This window comes from Aulonocara stuartgranti (assembly GCF_965226115.1).
Source record: "Aulonocara stuartgranti genome assembly, chromosome: 7".
NCBI classification, from domain to species: Eukaryota; Metazoa; Chordata; class Actinopteri; order Cichliformes; family Cichlidae; genus Aulonocara; species Aulonocara stuartgranti.
In genome coordinates, this window is record NC_138945.1 from 28022556 (window position 1) to 28034686 (window position 12131).

At 40.2% G+C, this 12131-nt stretch overlaps 1 protein-coding gene across 1 annotated transcript in view; it reads right to left on the reverse strand.

Moving 5' to 3' along the window:
• Window positions 1-721: 721 nt before the first annotated feature.
• LOC309710360 (uncharacterized protein) overlaps window positions 722-12131 on the reverse strand; it is a 28565-nt gene continuing 17155 nt past the window's right edge. Inside the window, exons 8-13 of the mRNA XM_082539744.1 lie at window positions 10391-10522; window positions 10078-10201; window positions 5776-5839; window positions 5352-5520; window positions 3037-3214; window positions 722-2880 (exon numbers count right to left, since the gene is read on the reverse strand). Coding sequence (XP_082395870.1) covers window positions 10427-10522 — 96 coding nt within the window. The 3' untranslated portion in view covers window positions 722-2880; window positions 3037-3214; window positions 5352-5520; ... (1 more) ...; window positions 10078-10201; window positions 10391-10426. The remainder of the gene's footprint in view (window positions 2881-3036; window positions 3215-5351; window positions 5521-5775; window positions 5840-10077; window positions 10202-10390; window positions 10523-12131) is intronic.

Genomic DNA, 12131 nt, shown 5'->3' on the forward strand with positions numbered 1-12131 from the left:
ATATATACGTCCAAACAGGAACTGAACTACTGTGAAAATGTCGTTAAATGTCTGGGGCTTTTTAAAGCTCTGACTTGTGTAAAGCTCTGCAGTAATAAATATTGCGTGTACTTTGAACTTAGAGCAGCATGACTACCTGGTATACCAATAAGTGGTACAAATTACTTGTTATCGAAGGCCGGAGGCCAGTACGAGGTTGCAGACCCAAAAGCAGACTCAATGCGAAATTGGTTCTTAACAAGACTTTATTTAAACAGACTGAACGAGATATGTATGTATATACAGAAGGTGGAGAGAGGAGCGGAGCGGGATCTCTGAAGGAGAGCTCTGAAACAGAGGAAAGGGCAGTTAATATCAGAATGGTGATGCAGAGAACTATAGGTGAGTAAAGATATGGCGGATGTTTCCCTACCTGCAAAAAAAGAGGTGAGAAGCTTCGTGGAGAGTATCAGAGTGAGTGTCCAGGCTGGATTGAGGAGCGAGTGAGTGTGTTGAAGATCAGACCTTGAATTCCAAGGGAGTCCAGCACAGTGTTGGTCAAGTTACTTGAAAAAAGTAATCAGTAACTAATTACTGATTACTTCCCCCAAAAAGTAATCCTGTTACTTTACTGATTACTTATTTTCAAAAGTAATTAATTACTTAGTTACTTTTTAAAAACACGATTTACAACCTGTATAGGTGATAAAGCGATAGATCTTTCAGCCCAATTCCACTTTTTCTGCATAATCCATCATACAAAATGTAATCAAATGGAAAAGTCTCTTTTTAAAACTTTTATAGTTTTATTAATTTTAATCTTTTAACTTTATGCATCAAGCAAAAATTTAATTATATGCAACATTCTCTGACTGGAAGAAATTTGTTTAATATTTAAACCTATTTTCTGCACATTCCAGCACATAAAATATTTTTTTTGTGTTTACACTCAGTCTTTCAAATAGATGCAAGTAAAACACAGCAGAAAATAAATAACATCAAAGACTCAGCCGTCCTTTTGCTCTATTTTCACCTGTAAAGCAGGAGTTGGGTAGGCGGAGGTTTACCCTGGTGCAGGTGTGCCGCGGCGGTCAGTGGAAGGATACGGCAGTTTCTCTGTGAATTTCCCATTACGTCGTAGCGCACTCGGTGCTTACTTGGAAGTTTAGGGTTTTTTTTCGCTGTAAAAAGATGTTTTCTTCCCACGCACAATGCTAATGGACGCTAATGTTTTTGTCACTTTTTATGGAATCAAACTTAAAGTAAGGCCACACTTTAATATTAGATATTAAGATATTAATAATATCTCATGGTTAAATGCAGAGAGGTCTATTAACACATATTGAGTGAAAAAAGGTGACTAAAGAAGAAACACTGAGTGCATCATGGGAATCCCCCAGCAGCCTAGACCTATTGCAGGATAACTAAGAGAGTATTCAGGGTCACCTGCTCCAACCCTAACTATATGCTTTATCAAAAAGTACAATTTTAAGCCTACTCTGTTAGGGGCCTGGATCGTTGACCCAGTGGTTTTGTGTTTTTGGTTTTTTGATTTGGTTTATTATATTTTTAGCTTTCTTTGTCTATTGGGTTGTAGGGTTATTCTGAGTTTGGGTTCTCTGTGTGGTTTATGTTACAGTTTTAGTCTTTTGGCTTCTGTCTGTGTTCCTTAGTTGCTGTCTCCCCTGTCTGCTGTATCCCCTTGTCAAGTTCGCATCTGCTTCCTGTTTTACTTTGAAGTCTGTGTCTCAGGCTACTGTGTCGGTTTATGCATTCCCTCTCTCATTAGCCCTGATTTGCCCCAGCAGTGTTTTCCCTTCTGTCTCTCATTCACTAATTGCTCCCTCTGTGTATTTAAGCCCTGTGTTTAAAAAAGGCCTTTCAGGTGTTTTTAGGACATCCTGATAATAACGAATTATAGTAGTCCAGCCTAGAAGTAATAAACACATTAACTCGTTTTTCAGCATCATGCAGATTCTTCAGTGTTACTGAAAACCAAAGTAATGCCATCCCGAGTAAGCATGTAATTAGATTTTCAGGGCCGAGTACAATAAACTCTATCTGCATGTGTGTTATCTTGGTTTATGGATAGATAAATGTGGGTGTCATCTGCATATCAGTGAAAATGTATTCTATGCCTTCTAATGATGCTGCCTAAGGGAAGCATGCATAATATAAACAGAATTGGTCGTAGCACTGAACCCTGTGGAACTCCATAATTAACCTTAGTGTGTGACTCCCCATTTACATGAACAAATTGGAGTCTGTTAGAAAGATATTACACAGTACATTTAATACCTACAGCATGCTCTAATTGCTGTAATGAAATATTATAGATAACAGCACCAAACTCTGCACTGAGGTCTAGCAGGACACTCACAGAAATGAGTCCACTGTCAGAGGCCATAAGAAGATCATTTGTGGCCTTCACTAAAGCTGTTTCTGTACTCCGATGAGCTCTGAAACCTGACTGAAACTCTTGAAATAAACCACTCCTCTGCAGGTGATCCATTAGCTGTTTTACAATTACTCTTTTAAGAATTTTTGGGATAAAAAGGAAGGTTGGAGATTGGCCTACAATTAGCTAATACACCTAGAGATCGCTTTTTAATAATGTTTTAGCTACTGCCACCTGTGGAAATTAACTTATAAATCACTGAAATGATTTCCAAAAATATCCTGATTTATATTGATAGAATTAAAAACATTGCTGCACAGCATGGTGTGTCTTTACTCCTAATCAATCCATCACCTTAACCTTCTCAGCAAGGGGGTTAAGGCGTTTCCATAGCAGCCACCAGCCCGAGAGTGAGTCGCTGTAATTAGTGAGATTGGTTTCATCCCGGCTGCCCACATCAATAGCTATTGCCACTTTGGCCCCCATGGAGCGCGCAACATCAGCTGGGAGAATCAGGGGAAGAAGACATCAAGACAAACAGCATACAGTACTGGTAAAATTAAAAATATATTGCTATAAGCAAACAGCTGAGCAACTACATCAAAGTACGGCTACTTTTAATACTTAATAAGGGAGGGTACAAACTGAATGTAACAAACCAGGCAGGTTGTTGATATAGCCTCCATCCATCAGCAGGTGTCCATCTTTTGGGTGACACAGACGAAGGTGAAATCCATGTTGCATGACCCAGTTTCAGGCAAGTGTTAGCTGTCACATAAGGGGCCTCAGTACAGGTTTGACCAATCCATGGACTGTAGGGTGCCCAGGGTACTGTGGCTGCAAAACAAGGCAAGATCATCACTCTGAGCACAGCCTGATCTTGAGGTCAATTCGCTGTGATGTTGACTGCGGAGGAACACTGTGATGTGTAACACAATCACCTCTGAATGATCCAGACCAGCAAACTGCTTAAAGTTCTGCTCTCTTCCTCACACCCCTCCTCTCTTTCACAACAGCCATTCTTCTTCTGTATCCCCAAGAGTCAGTACAAGCCATTCACAGCTTGTCTAACCATTGAACCCCTTGGCAGAACTATTATTCAACAACATAATGATGTGAAGTTATTACATCAAAAAATGCTTGCTCTAAGAAGACTGTTGCCTGATAACACACCTGATAATTGCTGTCATGTACTGAACAAGAGCTCAGTTAAAGGGGGAGGGGGGGTGTGCATGTGTGTGTGTGTGTAATACTTATACTAGTAATATTAATAAGTCCATGACTTCATGTAATCAAGTTGACCTCACTGCATTAAGTGAATTAAAACTGTAGGTTCCTGTTATTATATTCATCATTGTACAGATAAATGAGTCCCAAATGATTAAAATATTTTTTTGAGAATTATTTTAAACAAAAATACCAACTCGGTTCTTGAATGAGAGCATGTTTTTCTACTTTATACATGAAATACATGTCATGAGCACTATACCAAACATCAATTTGCTCTCAAAAATCGCCTCAGTTCTCTGAGGGACAGATTACACAAGCGGACTGCACCATTTTAAAAACTCCTTTGACGTTACGGTCCATGATTATGTCATTGTCCAACATAATCCTTTCAGATTTATCAGCTGCACATTCATTGAACAAATCTCCTGGTCAATCACATCCCTAATGCGTTATGTCACAAAGAAAAGGCTGATGATGTTTGACTATCAGAGTCTCAGACTAGCCCATCTGCCACCATCTCTGTTTTTTTTATTCCATGTTCTTTAATATAGCAAAACGTTTAAGCAAGTATTATTATTGAGTGGCAGGAGGATCCCACAGTCACCCCCTCCCACCCCATTCTCCCGACTGATGCTTGATGTCACATTGCCTGTAAGAGCTTTCGTTTCTCTAAAAAAAAAAGGCTCAGCACTGCATGAATTACAGTCTATCAGTGCTTTAAAGGTTTCTTTTAAAAAGCTCATTGTTTTGAGGTTCTTCTCCACATGGACCGCTTTCCTGCATGAAGTCAAAGATGGTTCAGAAATGACTTGGAGAAAAACAGAAACCAGAAAGCTTCCAGTACCAAACTTGCCAATTTCACACAGAACTGGTTTTATTAAACTGCAGAATCTTTGTTAACTAAGTTATTTACCCTGTTTTTTTAAATTTGCTGGCAGAGGTCACAAATTATTATTTAATTTATTAATAAAAACTAATGACAGTGTGAACATGCCTTGATTTTTAAACTAACTAGATAGTACTGGTAAGTCCCTGTGAATGCAAAGCACTGGATTTAGGTTAAAAATATTTTGGGGTGTTTTTGCATCGCAGGTACAGCAGTAAAATATCAGACTAATTAACTAATGAATTATCAATAAATTAGTAATAAAATGAGGTTCATGCACTGTACATTGTGGACAAGAGATATTTTATTTTGTATTCTTATGGTCACAGTTATAATCAGAACTATCATTGATCAATCATTTAGCATTGTCGAATCAGTTGACAGAATAATCTTTGAATTATATCTATGTTAATCCGAGCAAATATTAATGTATACAGATTATCATCACTTTAATCAGTCTATTGTTGTTCTGTATCATTCTTTCTATCTGCTTAAGCTGTTGCACATCCTTGTATCCACTCGAACTTGTGGGTCCAGCAGGGCCTTGGTCCATCCACTTGCACATATTCAGGCGCATAACAACATGCACATAGTTATGTAAAACACGCACGTTCACACACACACTTATTAAGGACAGGGAGGTCGTCTCAGGACAGTCTCTCTGATAGATACACTATCACAAAACTGCACAACATAATACACACTTGTTTGTCTCTAAAGTAGCAGTTGATGTCTATATAAGGAGAACTTTTTGAGTGTGGGGAACTGTTAAAAACAAATGTTGGATTTGAAAGTGTAGCTCTAACAGCTCCTAGTAATACACCTCTCTCTTCTCCTGGGAACCAGTGAACACCTCACCTCCCCTACAGTAGGGTCCTGCTCGCCTAATCCCACAATAATGATGCAGTCAGCCTGACGGATGCACCTCTGTGTCCACGGGGTCAGTGTGTAGTCAGTCTGGTAAAGAACTATGCGATGGATGTCTTCTTGTTGGCCCAGCCAGCTGGACAGACGGTACTCATGGACACTAAAGAGGAAAGGAGTCCATTAATGACAGGCAGCATTGCTTTGCTGGCAGCATCCAAGACATCCATTTTCCTCTTGTGCCAATAGAGCAAATTTTAGCAGAATTTAATGAGCGTGAAAGACAAAGCACAAAGAAAATAAAAACCAACAGAAAGCAGTAAGACACTGAAAAATACTCATTTTATTTGAGGTTTGAATAAGAGAAGATTGAACCAGCAAAATTGCATAAAATGTTTGAATATGGCACAAAACATACCTGTCAAGTGCAGCAGCTCCAAGACGCTGTTTGATAATACCACTTGTCAGTAGAAGAGTAGGACCTTTATGTGAGAGATGATAGATTACACCCATGAATGTCTACTTCAAGGAGGTGTTACGTCCAGGTTACAGACAGCTGAAAGTGATTTGATTGTTCAGGTGCATCTCAGATCTTTTAAAGTCAAACATCCACCACATTGTGAAGCATTGGTGAAAGGATTTTATGTGATACATTATAATAAAGCAAGGAAAGGTACTACACTGAAAACACTCATTTAAACCTTCTAACTGTTTGTAATCTCTAAAGTCCTCCTCCTTATATGGTCAATCCCTAAAGCCCTTAATGCTCATTAAAGTGAAAATCTAATTCCTTAATTTGGTGTTAATTTGTCTGTACTGTCTTATTTAACCAAAATCAAATGAGCATCTGTCCTGAAGGCTCAGTTCCAGTTCAAATTAGGGTGCAAACAGGAATCCATAATACTTAAGGAGAGAGTATTTCCGTCATGGAAGACAGACAGCACATCTAATCCTGTCTCCATGCCTTGATAAGAAGTTTTGGAAAATGATAACAGAGTAGAGCTCTTATGTTTAACTCTCATGCCCTCCTCTTCTTTTTAGTCAGAATTTTGAAATCCGACGTCATCCATACTCTGTTGATGCATTTTACAGCTTTTCGACACCTTCGTGGACAAAATGCACACATATAAAATCTGCCATAAAATCCTTATACAACAATTTTTTCTGCTTTTTTTTTTTTATAAACACACACACACACACACACACACACACACACACGCACAGACTGCTCAGAGACACACTTTCATCCACATCCACCCCACCCTCTGAAGTGTGGATGGAGTGCCCCCCATAGCCAGCAGTCAACCTCTGCCCAGACCACCAGCCAATCCCGAGACCAGGTAGGATGTACGATGGGGGGGTGGGCGGTGCTCATCGACGCCTCCTCCCACAACACCTCCAGTGTCTAAGGTGCATGTAAGGTCAACGCACCAAAGACCAGCACCCATCATTTCTACCGAAAAGGGTAGTCCAGCTGTTCCACTCAGGCTTCTTGGTTAAAAAAAAAAGAGAATCAAAGTAATCATGTGTGTATGTGTGTGTGTGTGTGTGTGTAAAGGCATGGGTCTGCGTGGCATTGTTGCAGTCTCTCATCCTCATTTTTCCAACCATGTTTCATGACATCACATACAGAGGGTTTATAGTGTACAACATACATATTACAGTGGCACATCATATATGACTAAATGCATTTTACTTTAAGATTTTCAAGAAAAGCTCACTTACAAGTACGTAATTCAAGTTAATTAATTTTGAGTCTTGCTAGTCCACAGACCTACTGATGCAGTAAGTGTGTGTGTGTGTGTGTGTGTGGGGGGGGGGGGGGAGCTAAGAATAACCTCTACCCTTCTACCCTTCATCTAAAACTGACGTCAACACGGCCATACTAAATTTGTCTCACAATCTTATTGCCACTATTACAGAAGCTCCAATGACAGCTTTTCTCCTCCAGGTAACAGTAACCATAGCATCCATTAACCCAGGTATTATTAGAAGCATTGTGACAGGAACCAGTCACGCCAGCCAACAGGGAGGTGGGTGAGTGAAACCAAGTGACTTTGCTTTACACAGGTTGAAAATACCATTTTAGAGTTTAATATGAGAAAAACTTAGCTGTCCTGTTAAAATATTTAGAAGATACTTTAGAATCAGATTTGATCAATATCATCATGTTTGTATAGAAATTGTCCATAAACTCATTCTGAATATTTTCCATTTAATTGCATTTATCTCTTTATTATATTGTTTTGATTTTATACTCTTTTTAATTTTCAGACCCAACACTTTTGAGTATTACACGTTAAAATGTTTTACAACAAAGTAAACGCAGTTGAGTTATTCATGTTCTTTAGGCTTTGTTACTAAGCACAATCAATAGGAAATGCATGCTACATACACCATGTTACCATAAATATTCACTCAACCATCTGAATAATTAAGCTCAGGTGTTCCAATCACTTCCATGGACACAAATGTATAAAAATCAAACACCTATCCATGCAAACTGCTTCTACAAACATCTGTGAAAGAATGGGTATCTCTCAGGAGCTCATTGAATTCCAGCATGTTACAGTGATAGGATGCCACTTATGTTAGTTCAGTCATGAAATTTCCTCACTACCAAATATTGCACAGACAAATATTAGTGTTATTATACAAAGTGGAAGTGACTGGGAAGAACAGCAACTCGAACTGCCACGAAAACCACAAAACAGGGTCAGTGGATGTTGAGGTGTATAGTATGCAGAGGTTGCCAAATTTCTGCAAAGTCAGTCGCTACAGGCCTTCAAATTTCATGTGGCCTTCAGATTATCTCAAGAACAGTGCATAGCAAACTTCATGCAATGAGTTTCCAAGGCCGAGCAACTGCATCTAAGCATTACATCACCAAGCACGATGTAACGGATTGCCAACACTGGACTGTAGAGCAGTGGAGGGATGGAGGGAAGGGGGATTATAGCGAGGGATTGTTTTTCAGGAGTTGGACTCGGCCTTAATTCCAGTGAAAGGAACTCTTAATGCTTCAGCATGCTGAAGCATTTTGGACATTTTGCCCTCCACTGTCTGTATAGTGAAATACTTCATGCTCCCAACTTTGTGGCAATAGTTTGGGGATTGCCACTTCCTGTTCAAGCATGAAAGCTCACAAAGTAAGGTCACAAACACATGGATGAGCGAGTTTGGTGTGAAAGAACTTGAGTGGCTTACACAGAGTCCTGACCTCAACCTGACAGAACACCTAATTAGAGGAGAGACTGTGAGCCAGGTCACCTTACAAATCTGCTTCTGGAAGAATGTCCAAAAATTCCCATAAACACACTCCTAGACCTTGTGGAAAGCCTTCCCAGACAATTTGAAGCTGTTATAGATGCAAAGTGTGTACTGACATTTTAATAAACACTATGGATTCAGATTGGGATGTCACTCAACTTCCTGCATGTGAACACTATATTTTGCCAGTGCAGTGTATAAACTCAACTGATAGGTTAATTTGTGTCAAAATAAAAACAAGTGTTCAAAGCGCTAAAATTGCAAGGATTAAAAATATAATTGGATAATTTCAGCAAGCTGTGTGTGTTGCATGCAAAAATTCAAACATAGCTCAAAACTGAATAAAACTTTATATATAAAAGCAAAAAACAAGAAACTCGAAGGGAGGTATTTTACTTGCAAAATTGGATCCAGTCAAATGGATCACAACACATGCAAAAACATCTAGTTATTAAGCAGGAAAACAACCCTAGACATACAAGGAATCTAGAGGGTTAGAGAATGAATGGCTTTACTGTCCATCTCAGTCACCTGATCCTATCCTAACGGAACTGCATACCACCTGCTAAAGACTAGACTGAAAACAGAGACCCCACAGCAACAAGAGCTGAAGGTGGCTGGGAGAAGATAATGGGGAAGGATAAAAAGGATCTGGTGGCATTAATGACTCAAAGACTTTAGGCACTCATTAACTGCAAATGACATTCTAAAACATCTACATAGATCTTGCTTTATTGATGTAAAACTAGACATACTGACCCTCTGGTGTGGCACATTTATGTAGCGTCAACCGCTTTAGCCATCTCCACATTATGTGTTTCAATATATTCAGGTTAATGTAAACTATCCTAATACTTAAAGGACTGGTAAATGAATTGATATACTGGATAACTCAACAGGGAATGAATATCTAATTTCCTTTTAATCAGATTAAAGGCCACTAAACAAAATGAGAAATGATTTAACTACTGTAGTGCGCACACCCACACTCCTCTGGCAGCCTGGCAAATGAATTTAGTGCATGCTTTTGACTAAATGCACTTGGAATTGTCCCAAAAAGAGCCCGAGACAAAGAGCATGAAGAAGATATAATTATCTGGATTGTTTTTTATGCATATTCTATTTCAGCTGCCTTTTGGCTACATTTTTTGTTCTTTTTCCCCCCTTTGTTTAAATATATCCCAAGATGTACTGGTCTTAGTCTGTATTTACTGAAAGTAGAAAGTAGAACATACAGGAAATCCAGTCTCGTCAGCCATATGCAGTATACTGACAGCTAATAGGCAGTTCCATTTGTGATATTAACATTGCAATTTTTTTTTATATCTAACCTTTTAACAGGTTCTTATATGAAAACAAACAGCTAGTGTTGTTTGATACAACATGGATATTAATAGTCTTCCATCAACTCTTCCCCAGCTGTCTTCCCTCTGGCTGTCACGGTGCTTACCACTCCAATCAGGTCACCACGTCCGTACTCCCCTATCAACTCTTTCTTGCCATCCTCCTTCATGATTACTGAGCGCAGTCGACCACTCAGCACTATGAAAGTGCTGTCTGATTTCTCTCCCTGCCTGCAAAAAGAAAAGAAAATACAGATAACTTCAGTCTACTGCAAATTTGCAAACAACTCAATCACATTTCCAAATTCAGCTTCCCCTCCCTCGATTAGTATTTATTAACTTGTCCCACATGAACCAAGTAATGCCTGCAGTGTTACGAGTTGATTTCACACATGAGACACAAGGTCAGCAGAGGAATACCTGTAAACAGCCCTGCCAGCTTCGACAGCCATCCAGTCAAGAGCAAAGTCTATTTGCCTGACAAAAGATGACTTCCTCTTCACCACAGCATGAGCAACATTCAGCACCACTTTGGGCTCCACTCGCATTATCCTAAGGAATAAAGAAGAATCCACAAAAGTAGAAGTAGCCATCTTTGTTTTCCCCTCCAACTCTACAGTGCTGAACATCACAACAGTGTGAGGATGTGTGTCCAGGTCACTCACTCATAAAAATGTGTTTTGGAAATAGAGAGGAAGCTGCAATCTCACTGAGCTCAAAGGAGTCGAGCACTTTTGTACATAAACACCGAAGCGAGAGGAATTACTCACCACGGACATCGGGAGAAGTCACAGCACACGAGCAGGGAGCGAGCACACGAAGAATGATTATTGTGACAGATGATTATTTGCATCTTTTGTCAATAAACACACTTTATTCTACACAGGAAGTCCTGCTTTCATGCTCGGACTGGAATCAAAGGCAGTGAACGGGGAGTGTTTCTTCTGTGGGAAAAAAGGACATTATGCAGACTCATGCCCAGCTCGGCCAAAATAGCAGGCCCGTCGGTAAACGTAGGGATGCAGTTACCTTTGGTTAAACACACACATCCCACAGATAGATTGGTCCAAGAGTTGTATTGCGGGTTGGAGCTTGTGGTGCCATAAGAACTGTTTGCACTCAGCCACTCCCAGTGTCTCGCCATCCACTCCATCTGAACCAATCACAGTTCCTGATTTGTCCTCTGTGTCGTTGTATTTAGCAAGGACTGAGCTCTCTCCCTTCCTCCACATGGATCCTACGATTATAGAATAGACCTGCTTTCTGGTGCGCCTCTCACCACCAGTCACCTGTATAGTCTTTCCAAGCCAGAACAGGAGGCCATTGATTGATACATAACCAGTTCACTAGCTGCCAGAATAATCCGCCCCTCCAAGTCCCCACTTGGAATCTCTCTGTCCATGGATTGACTTTTGGGGGTTAAACAAAATCACTGTTACGAACAAGTACCCCCTGCCGTTGCTTTCTTCTGCCTTTGAACTGTTACAAGGGGCCACCATTTTTACTAAGCTTGAATTAAGAAATGCTTTTCATTTGGTCAGGATCAGGGAGGGAGATGAGTGTAAGACAGCATTAAATATGCACCTGGGACATTTTGAGTACCTGGTCATGCCTTTTGGCCTCACCAATGGTCCCACAGTTTTTCAGGCCCTAGTGAATGACGTGTTGAGAGATTTCATTAATCACTGTGTTTTTGTGTACCTGGATGACATTTTGATCTTTTGAAGTCCTTGGCAGACCATGAGGGACACGTCTGCCAGGTACTACAACAGTTGTTGGAGAACTGACTTTTTCGTCAAAGGAGAGAAATGTGAGTTCCACCTACAGTCGGTCGCTTTTCTTTTTCTTATTGTCGATCAAGGATAGCTGCGGGTGAACCTGGCAAAAATCAAGGCAGTGGTGGAATGGCTAGAGCCCAGGACCCGTAAACAGCTACAGAGGTTTTGGGGATTTGCTCATTTTTACATCCGCTTCATCCATGATTTCAGTTGCGTTGCTCTCCTCTTGACATGCTTATCCTCTCCCAAGGTCTCTTTCCAGTGGTCTCCAGTGGCGCAACAAGCATTCACCCAGCTCAAGCAGAAATTTGCCTCTACGCCCATCCTGATTCAACCAGACCTCTCTGAACCGTTCATAGTTGAAGTGGACGCTTCGGATTCAG